General features: G+C 41.6%; 1 protein-coding gene across 2 annotated transcripts; it reads right to left on the minus strand.

The window, feature by feature from the left end:
* Positions 1-419: 419 nt before the first annotated feature.
* Positions 420-19,252, minus strand: srpx (sushi-repeat containing protein X-linked). 2 transcript variants are annotated; one of them, XM_083902443.1, is made up of 10 exons: positions 19,159-19,252; positions 10,192-10,248; positions 5,984-6,172; positions 4,926-5,102; positions 4,618-4,744; positions 4,376-4,497; positions 3,347-3,526; positions 2,903-3,036; positions 2,279-2,400; positions 420-926 (listed from the first exon to the last, which is right to left on the minus strand). In XM_083902443.1, exons 1-10 carry the CDS (start codon positions 19,223-19,225, stop codon positions 743-745), a joined length of 1,359 nt encoding a protein of 452 aa, XP_083758569.1. In that variant the 5' UTR covers positions 19,226-19,252; the 3' UTR covers positions 420-742. The 2 variants fall into 2 exon arrangements, with proteins under 2 accessions (XP_083758569.1, XP_083758570.1); XM_083902444.1 differs by lacking the exon at positions 10,192-10,248 and having other exon boundaries at positions 19,159-19,241.
* Positions 19,253-19,515: the final 263 nt, after the last annotated feature.

The raw sequence follows: 19,515 nt of genomic DNA on the forward strand, positions 1-19,515 counted from the left end.
TAATACGTGTTTATGTGCCCACGCGATCTCAGGACAGCGGCCTTCTGGTAGACCCAATAGCCAGAAAGAAGACAGGTGGTGAGTATGTTTTTTTCTTTCTGTGGTGCTACATGATGGAAAGGAGATATAAATATAAATAAAATGTATTATTATTATTACTGTTATTATAAAGGATATTTATGCACGATTAAGTCACAGGCGGACACAAATCTATGTTCGTGTCCACTGAAGAGAAACTGACTCAGTATCTGAAATAAGAATAACACTTGACGCTAGAATAAGTTGTTATTATCGCCCTCCCACTGACACACCAGAGACCAAATCATCCGTGACACACATATTTAATCAGTGTCTTTCTGATGCAGACGTACAGAGGGACGCACTGTACACAACACACACACACACAAATACACACGTACAGTTGTTGTTTTTCACAGAGTACATCAGTATTCCAGGAATGAGACATAAATATTAGACGTGAAAGGTTTTCTTGTTCATACAGTAAAAAGACTTTTGTGTAAAAAATAGTAAAAACATGTTTCTGATTTGATAATATTAATAATAACAGTGACACACACACACACACACATACATACATGTACACACACACACACATACAGTATGTTCAGGATACAGGCGTGAATGAGTTCAGACAGGAGTGTGTGACTCAAGGACAGACGCGGGAGACGTTCCCGTCTGCTCTGATTGACGGATGGGGAAAAAGGGCGACGGCGGACGCTTCTTATGATTGACAGGTCTGACCCGCCTCCTGCTGCAGCACCATCTCGTCCTTGCGCTGCGGGAAAGTGTCGATGGTCGTGAACAGCTCGGCCGACGTGATCGGGAACGGGTAGCGTTGCTTGTCCATGCCCTGCTTGTCCACCAGCACCATTTGGAAGGACCTTTGCGAGATCCGGAGCAGTAACCTAGGTAAAGCACGTCACACTTATGTATTTGTTACCTGTTTTACGACATTTTCTAAAATTCATGGTTAGGTTAAGTTTAGGGTTAGGTATTAACTGGTAATGGTTAAAGTTAGGGATAATAGTTCAAATTCAAACACAACCCAACCGTATTCATTGAAAAAACTACAGCCTCAAAGTGCAGCAGACCATCTGTAGTGATTACGCGCGGGTACAGCAAAGCATCTGAAACGTGGTGCATGGAGGTAAAAATATAGAATTTTCAAGAAATCCCACTCTCTCGTAATGAGCAACAGTCAAAACTCATCGGATTTCAACAAAATTATTTGGTAGATTTGACCAAGTTTATGGATTTGGCAGCACTTTCAATGTAGGCCTACTATGGGAAGTCCAATTTATCAAGTTCAGACATTTCCTGTCATATAGAATAGACGTACTTTATTGTTAATATTTTACATTAATCCCAAACTGGTAAATTAGAGTGCAAGAAAAACTAACTACATAGAATAAACATAAAATTAAATGTCTGCTTTCCCACCCTGATTACCTACATTTGTATGTGTTTATATGGCTCAATAAAAGGGTTAGGGTTAGGGTTATTTTTTAAGGGTAGCTAATTGGTTTTTGTGGAATAATTAAAGGTGCCATATGTAAGAATGTGGCCAAAAACGGTTACTACATTCAAATTCCAAATACTGAGGTCTTTTAGGTTTCGTTTTCTAACGTAACTGGCAACCCCTGGTTGCTCGGCAGCTGAGACTCTACTGACTGCAATATTGGTAGACGGCGGTAGGTGGCGCCACATGCCAAAACATGATCTGACTTTATAGATGGATTTAATCACCGTCTCTGTCACTTTCTAGCTCCTTCTCCTTGAATCTCAGTCCTACACAGAAGTGTTTTTGTTGTGTTGGGGACGTTCAGCTCTTCAAATCCGAGTTTATCCTCCTGGTTCAGATTGTTATTATTATTTTTTTTTTATTATGACTCTTATAAACCTTTCCCTGTGATTGAATTGTGCTTTTCTTTGTGCCATTTTTTCCTGAGAAGTCGGTGCCAGACAATCTTGTTTCGTCTTGAGTATTTTTGAGAAACTGCTGATCTACTGGGGGGTTTACAGAGAAATCATCTGGGATAAAATAGAAAATATCCTGGAAGAGAATTGCTTTGTTGGCAGTAACTCAAATATGTGAGGGTTTTTGTTGTTGTTGTTTTTTAAAACCACAAAAAACGAAATATCCACTTTTGAGTGTTCTGTTGCAATTGCATTATTTTTGACAACAAAGACGGGACATAACAATAACAATAGTATGCTATAATTCAAGGATAAGCACTTTCTCAGAATTGTGCGTTACCTGAGCTGCAGGGCGAGTCCCGGAGGAAGCAGCCTGTGTCGAATCCGTCCGATCTGCGCCGGATACGTTCCGACCAGTTCGATGACCGTCACGTGCCTCAGGTCCAGTCCACACTGAGCGTGCTGTTCCCAAACAGAATCAATCAAAACGGACGCATGTGCGCGTTTACAGCTTTGTTATTGGTTATTGATTTCACTGCAGCCCAAAAAAAACCAATACCCTATAACGAAATAAATATCCTTATAGGTGAAGATATTTGCCAACGATGAATATAAATCAACACCAACATGGAGTATAATCTGTGCATTGTGGCATTAAAGTGAAAAATTTACTATAGAAAAAAGATATAGTCATTAAAATGTTAATATTAAGTATTACATAGCTCAAAAATCTTTATTTTCCAGAAATTAGGAAATAATATCTGGCACTGCAGCAATTAATCTTACTCTGTGCTGTCACTTTATGATTAATTACATCAATAAATAATTATTTTTTATTATTATTTACAGAATCCAGGGTGTGAGTTTCTTGTTTTTCAGACAAAACGGGTCAAAAACCCAAACTAAAACTAAAATGGTGATTGATTTATTTTGTCTTACTGCAGATTTTTGAAAAATCTCTCACCTGCAAGTTGGTCATTTGGAAGCGGTAGTTGTGATTCGCGGCCGTCGGAGCGGAGATGATGAGAAGCCGCCGCTTCTCGTAGAACTGGTCCAGCAGTGCCGCGGCCGACCGCACGCCGACGTTAATGTTCATGGCTGCAAAACAAGATATCGGGGTCATTTTGTGTATTCAAATTAGGATGTCTAGACTCAAATCGCACCTGACTACGACATCTGCAGGATACTTCTGTGGGAGTCGCCCCCCGATACCTGCTGTAGACAAAGGGGTGTGAAAGCACGGCCTGGAGGGGCAGACCCCTTCCCAGACAAAGAGCTCTGAAAAGGATGCTCCTTTCACGTATAACTTGAGTACTTTTACTTTTACTCATGCGTTAAGGTTAGGCCCTTGTGTCCTCACTACCATATATAAAAAACTTGTTGTGTGTATTGCGTATGCAGTACGTACGTGTGCACGCGGTGTCCGTGCCGGACCACGTTAGTCCGGACTGACACACCCTGGCGCCGCTGCCCTGCAGATCGTAGCCGCCGGTGCATTTGAACTCGCACGTGGCGCCGTAGTTGTCGCCGTCGCTGTCGCACTTCATGTAGCCGTTGTCGGGCGGGAACAGCGGGCTGCAGCGACGCACTGACACACACACACAGAGAGACGGCACAATTAATACACACGCACTGCAGCTTTAACCCTGAGGTTTTTCGCGTGACAGACACTCAGACGACCTTGTCAGTTTTGGAATTTGGAATTTTTGTCTGCTCGCCTGGAACTAATCTCCCGCGCTCTACTTCGCCGGGAGTTTCTCGCCTGGTCCGACCTCTGTGCTCTTTATCCAAACCCTGCTTTTCACTCTGCCACTTTTTAATCCCGCTTATACAATCTGAGCGTCATGAATGGATTGATTCTACACAGCAGGATGCACCAATATTTAAAGATTCTTGAACTTCTGTTACCAAACTCCAAGTCTGTTTATGATATCTAGAAAATTCAAAAACTAGGATAAAGCAGTAGAAGATGGACGCCACATATGGAAAGTGAAAGAATATCATGATGGTCGTAAGAAGGTTAAAGGCACCATATGTAATAATGTGGCCAAAAACGGTTACTACATTCAATTTCAAAATACCGAGGTCTTTTAAGTTTTGGTTTTCTGACGTAACTGGCAACCCGTGGTTGCTCGGCAGCTGACACTCTACTGACTGCAATGATTGGTAGATGGCGGTAGGTGGCGCCACATGCCAAAACATGATTTCAAAACATAAACATGATTTGCAGTCTGCAAAATATTTTTTTTAATGCAAATATTTTGGCTGTACTGTTGTTGTTGGTGAGTTCACTTTGTTATATGAACATTATTCCTGAGTCTCTGTGACATATTAGGAGGATTTTATGGTCAGTTGATTTAGATTTATTACATAATGCACCTTTAAGTGAAAACTGGACTTTGATTTAACGACTCTTTGATACAAACGCGAGACTCACCTCGCACTCTGACAGTGAAGCGACACGATCCTTTGTTTGCCGCCCGGTCAAACACGGTGTAGGACATCTTGTGCAGCCCCTCGGGGAAGTGCGACTTTGAAGGTTTCCCTTTAAGGACGACGCTGCAAAGAAGAAAAAGATAAAGAATGACAGGCTCACTTTTTAATCCTCCGCTGCTTCGGGGTGGAATAATAACATGACATGTAGAGGACAGAAGAGATTAAAGGAGATGAGACACCGACTCTGTGAGGATGCCGTCTGCTGTGTCCACACCCTCCGGTGTGTCCCACGTCACCCTCGCTGTCAGTTTCCCGGGTTCCGCCCACTTATCCTTCAGACTGGGACACTTTATTTTGGGCGACTCAGTATCTACAAAGAGAAAATATTGCGTTAATCTCCAACGTTTAGGAGCGAAACGGCTTCATACAGTTGGACTTAAGAACAAATGGACGTTAAAAAAAGTGACCCTGTACTTCGACCCACGAGGACACAAAATGGAGGCGTGATTGAATGAATCGTGCACTGAAGAATAGAACACGCACAGTCTTACCGACGCAGGTGGGCGCGGCGGCGCTCCACGCCTTGGTGTGTTGGCACGTCGCCGTCTTGTGGCCCTTCAGGTCAAAGCCCGGCGAGCAGAAGAACTCGCAGCGGGAGTTGAAGTAGGAGCCGTCCGAACACTTGTAGCCGCCGTTAGCCGGCATGCTAAGCTTGGCACAGCGGACCTCTGGACAGAGAGGGGGTTAATTTAGCTAGTGTTTAGCTAGTTCAGCTCGGGGGTTAATTTAGCTAGTTCAGCTAGGGGGTTAATTTAGCTAGTGTTTAGCTAGGGGGTTAATTTAGCTAGTGTTTAGCTAGTTCAGCTAGGGGGTTAATTTAGCTAGTGTTTAGCTAGGGGGTTAATTTAGCTAGTGTTTAGCTAGTTCAGCTAGGGGGTTAATTTAGCTAGTGTTTAGCTAGGGGGTTAATTTAGCTAGTGTTTAGCTAGGGGGTTAATTTAGCTAGTGTTGAGCTAGGGGGTTAATTTAGCTAGCAATGAGTCACATTGATTAAGATCATTTGATGTGACATCGTTCAAGTTCAACAATTATATTGTTTTTTTCTGTCTTCAAGTATAAATAATTTGCTAAACATTTGCTCATTCATTCACTAATTAGCAACATATTGACATTTCATGAAAATTTGTTTTAATTATTAATTATTACAAAATACTTCAGTAAATATGGTATAAGAGGGTTAGCATATCAGTGGGTAGCAAGTTACGCTGTGTGGCGTACCTCAGGGCTCAGTCCTTGGACCCAAAAAAATTGAAATTTGTGTTTGAATGACATTGTTAATGCTTACAAACTGTTTTTAAATGGTGGTTAAAGACAGAACTACAAAAAAATTGAAGATATGGTTTGATAATCAATTAATTAATGATTAAATTATCGCTAAAGATGTATAATGTGGTGGTTTGGAACGGCGTGTACCATGAGTCAGATTTTTTATTTTATGATATAATCTTATTTTTACAGGTTTTGTTGAGTGTTATTTTGTGTGTTTTGGATTATTTTTGTTTGTTTGTGTTGTTTTTCTTATTTATATTTGAGAGTGTGGTTCACGCACCTCTGCAGGCGTAGTTGGACGACCAGTGTTTACTGGCCATGCACACCACCTCGGGGCTCTGCACCTCGTATCCCTGCTTGCAGCGGATTTTGCAGCGCGTGCCCATCACGTTGTTGTGGCGCTCGCCTCTAGGCGTTCGGCAGCTCACGTCGCCGTGTTTCACCTTAATGGGTGCACACCATGGAGATGCTGAAGGGGGGAAAAAAAAAACAACCAGAAGATGAAGATGGTGGGCAATTATGTGGAGTTAATGGAGGAGCAACCTGCAGCTGGGTGATACCACTCGATGAATATAGCCTTAGGGCCGGTGGTTCTTCTCAAACTTTTTATACCAAGTGAGAAAAGTGAGAAAATTCCATGTATTTTTTTGAACATAAATACAGAGGCACAGCTTGTAAACAGGCAAGGCAGGCAACTGCTTGGGGCCCCGAGCCGATAGGGGGCCCCCTGACACAAAAACAAAAACAATGGGCCTCCCTAAAGGGGCCCCACCTCACTTTAACCTGTGTGAAGTTATCGTTAAAATGAAGAGGATTATTTAATTACAAGGTTTTTCCATGTTATTTCATTCATTTTGAGAACATTTTTCGAGAACATAATGGTGATGAACACTGGTTGGAAGGAAGGGCCCCCTGGGAAGTTTTGCCCAGGGCCCCTACAGCCTCAATATTATCAGTACTGCAAGAGCCTTTAAAACCGGTCTCATGTCACAGTTGTGAAATAATCTCGATATGTTCCCAATTCGACGACACCAAAAGAGTTGTCAAGGCCGTCAACGTCAGACTTCGAGCTCTTACCTGACGACTATTAGACGCTGTGAAGTGTGAAAGTGTGAAAACCCGCCCATCATCGTCTGTGTTCAAGACAAAGATACGGCGCGTTTTTCTCGTTACCTTATCTGCGACTTCCCTTAATCCAAGAGTCTGCTGAGCTGAAGGAGATAGTCACACTTGAGGAAAAGGCAAGATAGGACTTCAATTTTAAAAAGTGTGTGTTAGAGATATAAAAAAAATAATCCTCCCACACCTGTTTTTAGACTCTCTTTTCTTGCTATAAAGTCGCCCTCACATTTTACTATTCACCCCCTCCAGCGCTTTAGCTCTTAAATAATAACGCTGATTAGACTGGAAACAGATTATGATTTTGCACAGCAGAGTGGAGATTAAAGGGAATTATGCACATTTACACCTGCTGTTAAAGAGAATATCAAGAGGTGTTTAATGCATTAACGTAATTGAGATCACAGCCTGTTCTTTATCTACTGTATCGCTATCTAACCAGCTATCAATTTTTGGTTACCACAACGTTACCTTTTGGTTGCAGGAACGTTCCCAAATGTTCTTGTGGTTGATATGGAAAGTTCTCCTAACATTAGTTTTTGGTTTGGTTGTAATTATCCTTAGAAGAACCATGGGGCTAACGTTCTTTGTACATTGTGTGTTCGGGGCTACCAAGCTAGCTAGCTAGCTAGCTAACTAACGTTATTTAAAGGTGCCATATGTAAGAATGTGGCCAAAAACGGTTACTGCATTCAAATTCAAAATACAGAGGTCTTTTATGGTTTCGTTTTCTGACGTAACTGGCAACCCGCGGTTGCTCGGCAGCTGAGACTCTAATGACCGCAATGACTGGTAGACGGCGGTAGGTGGCGCCACATGCCAAAACATGATTTGCAGTCTGCAAAATGTTTTTTAATGCAAATATTTTGGCTGTACTGTTGTTGTTGGTGACAACAGTATGTTATATGAATATTATTCAAGAGTCTCTGTGACATATTAGGAGGATTTTACGGCCAGTTAGCTTTAGATTTATTACATAATGCTCCTTTAACACCCATTCTTTGATTTTTCCTCCTCAACTAAGCATAACAACCTGTCCTATATATTTTAACCTTTTTTTAAAATCTGTCAAATAATATTATAATCCACTTCTGAGGCCGATTCCAGACAAAAATTGACTAAAACAACTAAAAATGCACCTTTTTATAGAGATTTATATCCAGCAGGGGCTAGAAATAGTGCAGCACATTATGCAAACTAAACATAATTTCGTCAAACTCTTGGTATAAACGTCAACATTTGACTTCTAGGTTTGGCTCCAGTATGTGCTACACTGAATTTGACCGTGCCGGAAACGAGCTACGACTTTTAAGATCTATCAGTCTCGCTACATTTGGACACGAATGCCGTCCCTGCAACGCTTGTGTAAAAATTCCTTCTTTGAAGCCAAAGTTGGAGAAGCCGCGAGATTCTTTTCCAAGTCACGGAAATCAGAAACCTGCAGTTTCTTTCCTGCTGGCTCAGGACAAACACACACACATTGTGTTTGCACACACTTGGAGAGGACACACACACACACACACACACACACACACACAAACCAGATTAGGCTAATTTCCATTTGGACTGAAAATGAGAATTCATTACACGGCAAACCTCCCTCGCGCCCTGCGTGTGTGTGTGTGTGTGTGTGTGTGTGTGTTTGTGTGTGTATTGGCAAAGTCTCCAGAGCCACTGAGTGAGAGAGAAAAATAAAAACTACATTTCAGCTTTTACACAGCGTTTGGTTTGGCCCGGATCATAATGTTCCGTGTCTGACTGACCCTGTGTCTGAAACTAGAGGCTACTTTGACGTAACTGTGCCGGTTTGTAACAAAACTGGCTGAGCTACCTGGCATTAAATTATGGCTCTTTAAAGAAACAGTGAAATAAAAATACACAGTTATTCTAATTTTAATCCTTTGTCTCTGAGTATTTATATAAAAAAATACTTTTCTTTTTTTGCACCTGGTGAAACACTGAATTATTTTTAAAGTCACATCTTGAACTACATAGAGTGAACTCATAAAATTCTTACAAATATTTTTATTGTGAAATAAAGAAATAATGCCTCGTTTCAAATGTTTCAAATAACATAAAACATACAAAATCCCAAAAAACTACACTCAAAGTCAAAACTAACTAACTAACTAACACATATGTGCTGTAATTTTATCATGATTTAACTGGCTAGCACTTCTGCTGGAATGTTAGCATACAACATAATTTAACTTTCTAGCACCTGTGCTACATTAGCAAAAAACATATTTTTTATCGGCTAGCACCTGTGCTAACAGGATTTTATTGGCTGGCACCTGTGCTGGAATGTAAGTATATAACATGATTTTATTGGCTAGCACCTGTAAGCACATTAGCATATAATGCGACTTATTTACTAGCAGCTGTGCTACATTAGCAAAACACATTTTTTATCGGTGAGCACCTGTGCTGGAATGTTAGTATATATAACATGGTATAATTGGCTAGCACCTGTGCTGGAAGGTTAGCAGATAACATGATTTCTTTTTTTTTGGCTAGAATGTGTGCTGGAATGTTAGTACAACATGATTTTATTGGCTAGCTTACTTACTTACTAGCACCTGTAAGTACATTAGCAGATGACATGATTTTATTGGCTAGCACCTGTGCTACATTAGCAAAAAATACATGATTTTATCTGCTAGCACCTGTGCTGGAAGGTTAGCATATAACTTGATTTTTTTTGGCTAGCACCTGTAAGCACATTAGCATATAACATGATTTTATTGGCTAGCACCTGTGCAACATTAGCGAAAAACATGATTTTATTGACTAGCACCTGCCCTACATTAGCATATAATATGATATTATTGGCTAGCACCTGTCCCATATTAGCATATAACAGGATTTTATTGGCTGGCACCTGTGCTGGAATGTTAATATATAACATGATTTTGACTGGCTTGTGCTCAAGTTGTAGCTTGGAAAGTTAAAACTTTTCTCAACATCTGCTGCAAGTAGCATGAGCAACGCAAAGCAATGGACCCACAATGCAGTTCAGCAAAGCTCGGGTGTTTCAGTTGACTCGTCCACGTGTGAGTGCAGCGTAATAACCCAGAGCACAAACCAAAAACACAAACACTGGCTCCGACAGTGAGATTTCGGATCTGAGCCATCAAAAAACTCATGCTCACATTTCCAAACAAATGAGAATGTTGTGCAGAACTTTATCCATTTGTTCCTCATTACTTTCTCCCCTGATGTAATAAACAGTGCTGGTCAGCACTGAAGAAATCCATTAAAATCCAAGGGATTTGATTGAATTCCCCCATGATCACATAGCAGAAGACAAAGACCCTTGAACTTTAATCTCTCTATGACTCTGGAGTAAGTGTGCGTGCATGTGATCACCTTTATACTGACGAGAATACCAGTCCTCATCATCTCTGTAGGAGTACTGTCCTGAGCCTGGGGGGGGGCGAGAGAAGAAGAAGAGAAAAAGCAGCTAATACGATGAAGAGAACTACATCCAAGATGTTAGGCAATGTTTAAAAGCTTTGTCCTTGGTTGACCTGGGGGCCTTTTTTTGTGGGGGGATTTTCATCAAAAACACCACCAGGATCAGGCTTTAAAAGGCATTGCTTAACTTTTCATTTGAACCAGACTCAAGCTGGGGGTTTGGGGAGGTGATCGGGATCTTTTTAGAAAGGACACATGCAGAAAGAATGAAGCTGAAAAGATCCTGTTTTCCCTGCTGATTTGCGTGGGGGGAAAACGATCGACCTGATTCACCCTCTGACCCCGTTTTGTGTTTGGTAGAAATGAAAGGGGAACGATTATTTTGAATGTTCCAAAACAGCTCCACCATACATCATACTTACCGTAGACAGGAACCCCACCCCTTTGTATGTGTTCAAACTGTGAAACAGCAGCGTTGAAGAAGAACTGAGAAAATGGCAGTCTTCTTGGCAACGTTCGGCGGTAACAAGCTTCTCAATCCATAGACGAGGGGTGGGTCAAAATATCCATTTGGTGATATATCGTATACATATACATCCTTCCTCGATACCCCAGGGCAAAAATCTATATTTTAATTAACAAACTAATGGTTTGGCATCTGAACCTGCTTGAATGAAGCTGAAGACCTCCTCATATAGATCATTAGTGTTTTTTACCCTCTAAAGGCTGGACGCTGAGTCAAGATGTGAAAGCGGGTCATTAGGGTCAGCCTAACTTAACTCAAGGTGGCCTTTAGCTCGCGAGTGAAGGTCAATATGACCCGGCAGGTCACATCCAAGAAGCAAAACATCCTGTTTTAAAAGCTGTTCCTCCAGAACTGCAAATTGGCCAACGCCATGTGGAAGGGTTAGGGTTAGGGTTAGGGTTAGGTTTAGGGTTCAGTATGGCGTCATTATAGTGCCATATTCCGCGAGCATAAAAACATAATCAGCGAGCAGAAAGACCACTCTCCGCGCGCTCGCGAACACTCTCCGCGCGCTCGCGATCTCTCTCCGCGCGCTCGCGATCTCTCTCCGCGCGCTCGCGATCTCTCTCCGCACGCTCGCTGTTTCTCTCTATAACTTCTGCTCGCTCGACTTTGCTGACTTTTGGCACTGGGGGGCGGGTATTGAATAGACGCCCCGTAACACCCCTCCTTTCTGATTGGTCACTTAAACGCCTGGGTCAGAGCCAATCCGAGGCAGAGTAGGGCGGGTCATCATTGCAGTTGGTGGCAGAAGAATGTGATTTAGAACGGCGGACGGAGATGTCAGAGAAAAAAGTGAAAGAATGAGTAGTATAAATAAAATTGACTTTTTCAAAACTACTCATTCTTTCACTTAATTAAAATGAAAAAGAAAAGGACATTTTAATAAAAATGAAAAAGACAAGGAGATTTTAATAAAATAGGTTGATTGATTGATTTATTATTCTTAACATGAAATGCAAATGCATTTCAGTTTAAATGTTAGACACGTTTTGCTTCCATAGAAACTGTTGGAGCTATTTATTTATTGTTATTATTTAGTGCTGTTTAGTTTAATATTTTTGTTTAGTGAGTAGTTAGTTTTGGTTATTCTTAATCAGTTTATTTGATTTCATTATGGTTACATTTCTATTAGTATTATTGTTTATTATTTGTTTTGTTTAGGTGTTACTTGTTTATTAGTTGTGTTTTGTTTTCTTTGGGCACGTTAGGGGAGCACCTGAAGTTTTTGGTTAAATAAACCACGTTTCGTTGACTTGACTTTTGTTTGGACCTTATGTTTTTTCTTATCCGCGTAAACCACAACCCAAGGTGCAACAGTGGCCTTTTGATTCACATAATTTGAAGTTTGATTTGAAATCATTATTTGTTTGACAAACGGCCACTACAGAAACTATGGGAACTATGAAAGTCTAGTCTGTTTTGATAACCCATGTGCTTTGATTTCAAGGAGCCTCCATCCTCCCTTGAAGCAAGTTCTTAATTTAAATATCTGTCTGTTCCTCTACTTACTTCTTTTTTTCTCCGTTCTAAATCACATTCTTCTGCCACCAACTGCAATGATGACCCGCCCTACTCTGCCTCGGATTGGCTCTGACCCAGGCGTTTAAGTGACCAATCAGAAAGGAGGGGTGTTACGGGGCGTCTATTCAATACCCGCCCCCCAGTGCCAAAAGTCAGCAAAGTCGAGCGAGCAGAAGTTATAGAGAGAAACAGCGAGCGTGCGGAGAGAGATCGCGAGCGCGCGGAGAGAGATCGCGAGCGCGCGGAGAGAGTTCGCGAGCGCGCGGAGAGAGTTCGCGAGCGCGCGGAGAGTGGTCTTTCTGCTCGCTGATTCTGTTTTTATGCTCGCGGAATATGGCACTATAATGACGCCATAGTTCAGAGGCAATCACGCTAGTGTCCACTCATATATCCTGTACTTAATTGTCTATTTTATTCTAAATGCGAACATAAATTCCTTTAATACTTCAGGGAAATGTTTAAATCTAGTTGTAAATAGGCCCCCTAGTGGCTATTCAATACACTCTCTCTTCCTGGTTGGCTTCAGAAGAGACCCATAAAACAACATGCATTTTTAATATGCAGAAAACAAGAGAGGCTGTCATGTTTGCAGTCACTTTTGTTCCTAGCGCTGCAGCTAATGATTATTTTCACAATCGAGTACTCGTTTGGTCCGTGAAATGTCCGAAAAACGTTTAAAAAACCTGGAAATTAAAGAAGAAATATTCAGTTTTAATGAGTTCTTTTGTTGCACGGAGCGAAGGAACAGTGAAAATATTCACATTTAAGAAGCTGGCTCCAGAGCTGGTGGAGGACACGAACTGCGAAAAGACAAATAACGGTGGCGGAAGGGTCGGGGTCGGATCGTGATGAGCATGCGGGATTATTTTAGGATAGAGGAAGAAAGGATGTGGAAGGGGCAGCGGGTCAGAACGCAATAAAAACAAAGTGGAAGAGGGGTGAGAACGGGGTTAAAGCACAGGGGGGGGGAAAGGGGGGGAGTTCAACCTTGGCCTCGGGATGTTATGAACTCCTCTGTTTCCGCCTCCTCCGGCTTCAGATATCATCACCGCGACTATACGTCGATCAGTGACTCTGACGGTGAAGGTCCGCGTCTCGTGACCCACGTCCACCTTTCTCATCATGGGTTTTTTTTTTTATTCCCTTACCTCGAATACACAAACACACTCTCGCACAAATATGAAGCTCTGAGGTTTTAACAGTCACATCACACACACACACACACACACACACACACACACTGAGTGAGTCATATTTAGAGGTCTAATGGGAAAACTTCAGAGTCTGCTTGTTAATGGAGAAAAGACAAGAGGCACAGAGAGAGAGAGAGAGAGAGAGAGAGAGAGAGAGGGAGGTATGGATAACTAATTACAGGTGTGTGTGTGTTCTGGTATTTGTGACCACTTAAGGACCTTTTTTCTGGCATAAACACAGAATTTAACTTCTGAAGAACTAAGTTTAGTTTAGTTTAGGGCTAAGATTTGGACTGCGGTTAAGTTTAGGGTTAACCGCAGAGAAATTTGACATAATGAATGACTAGAGATACTTATTTTCTGACATACTGGTGCAGCGTTGGGGGTTAACACTGGGGTTGACCCATTTTCACTGGTCAAAAACCCTGTTTAAACCCAGGTTTAAGTCATTTAAATGGGGTTAAACTGGTCAACGTGAACACGCTAATTTGCTAGTGCAAGTCCCGATTCTCAGAAAAATTAAGTTGAGGGCCAAGTTTAAGGGCTGTATCGCCCTCAATATTGAGGTTTTCCGAGAAACCGCCCTTGGGAGCAAGGGCTACCCAGAATGCATTGCGTGTTTTCACATAACAAAGATGGCGCCGAAAGCAGCGAAACGAGTACGCTACAAATTAAATATTTTCTTTGTTAATAGAGATATAAAAATGATGAAAACCATTAGTTTTGGGCCCATATTATAGATTACTGACGTCATTGTTGCGTAACATTTATTTTAATTTTTACGATCTTTTTGCATTGATGCAAATTCCTGCGATGCAACGCGACGCACATTTAGCAAGATGAATGTGCTACTCGGGACAACAGTCAATATTAGATGATTTTACGCAAATATCTAATTGCGATTATTTTTGACTGAAATTGCGATTGAGATATGAGACATATATGACATTATTATTCTCATTTTTGTTTGAATAACATCATTAAAATGATAACTGTGTGATATTTGTGCAGATCTTTGAGAAACAAAGACGATTCTGATCAAGATACAACACTGGAAAGACAACAACAAGGGAACAACAATGACTGTAAATAAACTGCTCCTGATACTGCACTGGTGACATTTAAATAAGCACGTTAAACGATATGCGTCTTTTCCTGTTGAATCGATAAAACCAAATATCAAATTTAATTTTAAACTGGAACAGCCGAGGTAAAACGCATAAATACCTCTTCACACAAAGGAGGGGAAATTATTCACCAGTCGCAATAAATCTCACATCCGTGACATGCGATCAATATCAACAAAGTCACGCTACAAACGGCTTCATGCGATCAATCATTTGGAGCGTCGCATTTTATTATTTTCCACAGCAAATACACAAAACGGACGCGTAAACAACACAAAACGGAGTCGAGGACGGAACGTTCCATTATCTTCAGCCCTCGAATATGAAGCAGAAAAACTCTTCTTTGATGATGATGTGTTTTTTACATTAATGCGCAGTCCAAAAATACGCAGATTTGGGGATTAGGCAAATTGGACACTAACCCTAATCCACACCAGGGGTCGGCAAGGCTCAGAAATTGAATACTGGACCAAAACATCATGTCTTAATAAGGCAAATCTGCCCTTTTTTTCTACAGAAATGGTACATTTAAGAGACCTACGGTTTAAAAACATTACTTTGAAGTTGCCACAGACTGTTACTCGTGTCTTCAGACTGCCCTTTGACTCACTTCCTGTTTTTTCAGAATAAAAGGCTCTGAATTAAGCAACCTGAATCTATTTTGTGAATTCATCTATGAGCCAGCTATCAATGGTAACGCTAACGTAATGCTAACCCTATCAATGACTGGTGACCTGTGACGCCGTCTTTGGCCCTATGTCAGCTGGGATTGGCACCAGCAACCCTGACTTGGAGGATAAAGCAGTAGAAGTATGAATGAATCTATTGATGATACAACATGAAAATGGATGAAAATTATGTCTTATACCCACTATTTCCTGCATATCCTGAATGCTTGCTGCTGCTGCTTCTGGTTCTTACCTGTAGGTGGCGCAGGGTCGACTTGACCCACGGGACATAACTCTTAAAGCATTTTTTAATTTAAATGTCTTTCATAATAATCAAAGCATTTCCCCCGACAGGCGGTTTACGCCGTGTGAGAATTATCCTCCGAATAAATCTGCCAGACTGACGATGAGGTCGGTTTCTGAGTTCTCAGCGAGGACAGGGTGTCAGAAACGGCGGCTTTGGGAGCGACGAGACGTTAAATCACCAGAGGATGATCCTCCAATTAGCTTCCCTCTGCGGGGCCTGTGATGCTAACTGTCATTACGCAGAGACTGGCTCTCTCTCTCTCTCTAAGAGTTTGACGTACGGCTACGGGCTAACGGAGCATCGCCGAGCTCATTCAACGCGCCGCGCAATTGCGCTTGTTTCACTTCTTTTACGGCACTAATGATTTATGCTCCAGTTACAGTTTGCGCCGACACGTCTGCTGGCTTTTTTAATAACTAACTGTCAACGGGACGAGAGCTGCTCCTTGTGTCCATTATCTACAGTACACTATATAACTATGACTAAATAGTTAGTAAAAACAGAGATGGATGAATCCAGGAGGGTTTTCTTTTTTTGGGCACACAACCTTCTAGAGAACAAAGCAGTTAATTTTAACGTCTGAAGGCCTGAAGCAAACAAAAGATTTGCAGTGTAATAATCGAGGACATGTTCATGGAGGCCGCCATGCAGAGGATTTGTTGGTCATAATATTGGTCGATACTCAAGGTTCTGACGGTATTTGACGCAAATACAGAAGCTAAAATTAACTTTAATGTGACCAAAATGTTTAAAATAGACACTGACAAATCCAAAATCACTTTTATACGGTGATAAAAATTTGGTTTTTTTTACAGTTTCATCCTCCACATGAGGCTCATGGGCGAGCAGGAGCCAATATATACTCTTGTATAAAAGTACCATAAAGGTGATACTTAAATAAAAGTACAAGTATGTTACCAGAAAATTACTTTGGCAGAAGTTAAAAGTGGTAAGGCAAGTTGTCTTTCAACTGGAAGGTTGTGGGTTAGCTTACAGAAGCTAGTAGTTGTTAGGACTAGCTTACAGTAGCTAATAGTGGTTAGTAGCAGCTACAATCTAGTACTTGAATTGCTAGTCCTTTGTAATAAATCTTTTCTCACAGACTCATAAAAATATACGAGTGACTGTTCTGCCACTCCATGGGCAAGTTGTCTTTCAACTGGAAGGTTGTGGGTTAGCTTACAGTAGCTTGTAGCTGTTAGGACTAGCTTGAATTGCTAGTCCTTGTCCTTTGTAATAATTCAGAAACTATTCGACTTTTATTTTCTTACAGACTCATACAAATATACGTATGAGTAACTGTTCTGCCACTCCTAGGGCAAGTTGTCTTTCAACTGGAAGGTTTTGGGCTAGCTTACATTAGCTAGTAGTTGTTAGTAGTAGCTACAACCTAGTACTAAGGACTAGCTTGAATTGCTAGTCCGTGACCTTTGTAATAATTCAGAAACTATTAGACTTTTCTTTTCTTACGGACTCATACAAATATAAAAATTACTGTTCTACCACTCCATGGGCAAGTTGTCTTTCAACTGAAAGGTTGTGGGATAGCTTACAGTAGCTTGTAGCTGTTAGTGGCAGCTACTAAGGGCTAGCTTGAATTGCTAGTCCTTGTCCTTTGTAATAATTCAGAAACTAGTAGACTTTTCCTTTCTTACAGACGTACAAATATATGATTGACTGTTCTGCCACTCCATGGGCAAGTTGTCTTTCAACTGGAAGGTTGTGGGCTAGCTTACAGTAGCTTGTAGCTATAGCTACTATGTGTGAAGGATCTTTCTGCTACGGGAATCATCGTGGAAAGTTTCATTAGCTTACTTTTGTGAACAGAGAAGCAGTTCTTTAAAATAATATACATGTATATGTTTTCCCACCGACCAGCTCTGTACGCACGAACGCCCACGATTCATAAATGGGTGCATTGACCCCGAGAAGAAACACAAACACACGCCGCTGTGAAATAAACTCCTCGTAAACGCACGACCGCTAATGCGCGCGCACAACACACACACACATATATAAACACACACAGGAGTACAGAGCAGAGTTGTGACTGTGTCTTCAGTGAGTCAGTGTAAATCTGCTTGTGTTCATGTTTCAGCCTGTACGATCATACAGCCACGGTGAGCCACTCTCATACCAGACTCACACACACACACACACATCGCCACACAATACACACTGACACACACACAAGGTTCACCCGGCTACTCTCGCGAGGACTCTCATTGACTTCCATTCATTTGGACGGACTAAACCAAGGGGTCTCAACCTCAAATGTTGGTAGTTTGGTTTAGTTTTGCTAGGGATGGGAATTGGTATCGTTCAGTATCGGTATCGGTCCGATACCGGTCAAAATCACTGGACCGGATAATGTAAATGAGTCATGTTTGTATATGAAAATGATATCAAACATATTACGATAAGGGTTGGGGTTAGGAACTGGCTGTCTGTACTTTACTATGTTATTTATATTTCTTGCTATCATTGTTAGCGCTTTTCTAGTCTCGATTAGCCGCTTTACACGGCAGTTTTCACCCATTCAAACATCCACAGCTGCAACACGGGGTTAAGTGCCTTGCTCAAGGACACATATGGACATAGAGAGGCAGGAATTGAACCCACAACCATTCCACTTGAATGACAACTCACGGTACCACACTGAGCCACCATGGCTCAATCCTTAAAGGCGCCATATGTAAGAATGTGGCCAGAAGCAGTTACTACATTCAAATTCAAAATACCGAGGTCTTTTAGGTTACCTTTTTCTGACGTAACGGGCAACCCGTGGTTGCTCGGCAGCTGAGACTCTACTGACTGCAATGATTGGTAGACGGCTGTAGGTGGCGCCACATGCCACAAAATTGAATGCAAATATTTTGGCTGTACTGTTGTTGTTGGTTTATTCCTGAGTCTCTTTGACACATTAGGAGGATTTTATGGCCAGTTGCTTTAGATTTATTACATAATGCACCTTTAAATGTTATGTCAGAAAATTACATTTTAATACTCAAGTACAGTAAATATCACATACTTTAAGACTTTTAAGTCATATTATTATATACAAGTGATACTTTATACAAGACTGGTCCTGAGAAGAGCAGCAGTGCAAACCTCAGTGTTTACTCAGTGAGCAGCAGAGTACAGTAAATAACTCCACAGCCACAGTCAGAGGCTGTGAAAGTGGTTTTTGTGGAGGTTAAATCCAAATGGTTTTTGGTGTTTTTTGGTAAATCTCTCTTACAGCAATAAAATGAAAAGAGGGTGAAACACGAGGAGAATGAAATTCCCTCAGCGGACCGAGAGATTTCCGTGAGATCCACAGTCACAGACTGAGCTCTGTGTGCAGACAAACGTCCCCCAGATGCACACTGCACTCCCCCCGCACTCACTCACTCACCCCCTCCACGCAAACACCACCGCGGTTCGCTCAAAAACAGCAAAATGCAAGCAGCGGTGATTTGAAAGTAAACCTTGACAAGTCACAGAGAAGGAGAAGAAGAAGTGTTAATAAAGTGTGAAAGACATCAGAGATTACACTCATTTATTATTATTAATATTTATTCATTTATTTTACCTTCATAAGCAGAGCAGGAGAACCAGAGGTGGACAAACAGGAACAGCAGCTGCAGCCACATGTCCATAATAAGCGCGAGGAGCGAGCACAGACTCTGTTGAACATGTGAAGAAGAAGAAGAAGAAGAAGTGGAGCTGCTGCTGCTGCTGCTGGAGGAAGGAAAACTTCCAAGCAGCGCATTCCTGCTCTCCAAAGGTCCGCCTCCTGGTGCACGAACAAGGGAGGATTCTCCTCATGTGTGCAGGGAAAAACAGTCACCGAGTCAGTGAGCGAGAGTGAGTCAGGACTGCACCGCTGCAATTCATAAAAACTGTTTACATGAATCTGATGTAAAAAATAGCAAAACGGGACACAAGA

Source organism: Microchirus variegatus (genome assembly GCF_963457635.1).
Source record: "Microchirus variegatus genome assembly, chromosome: 16".
In the NCBI taxonomy this organism is placed as follows: domain Eukaryota; kingdom Metazoa; phylum Chordata; class Actinopteri; order Pleuronectiformes; family Soleidae; genus Microchirus; species Microchirus variegatus.

Excerpts from the sequence above, each read along its gene's own strand:
- srpx (XM_083902443.1), bottom strand. The coding sequence starts at position 19,225 with ATGGACATGTGGCTGCAGCTGCTGTTCCTGTTTGTCCACCTCTGGTTC. Across the intron at positions 4,745-4,925 it reads CGCCGCGCCCACCTGCGTCG|ATACTGAGTCGCCCAAAATA; the intron begins GTAAGACTGTGC and ends TTCTCTTTGTAG. Across the intron at positions 4,498-4,617 it reads GCAGACGGCATCCTCACAGA|CGTCGTCCTTAAAGGGAAAC; the intron begins GTCGGTGTCTCA and ends TCTTCTTTGCAG.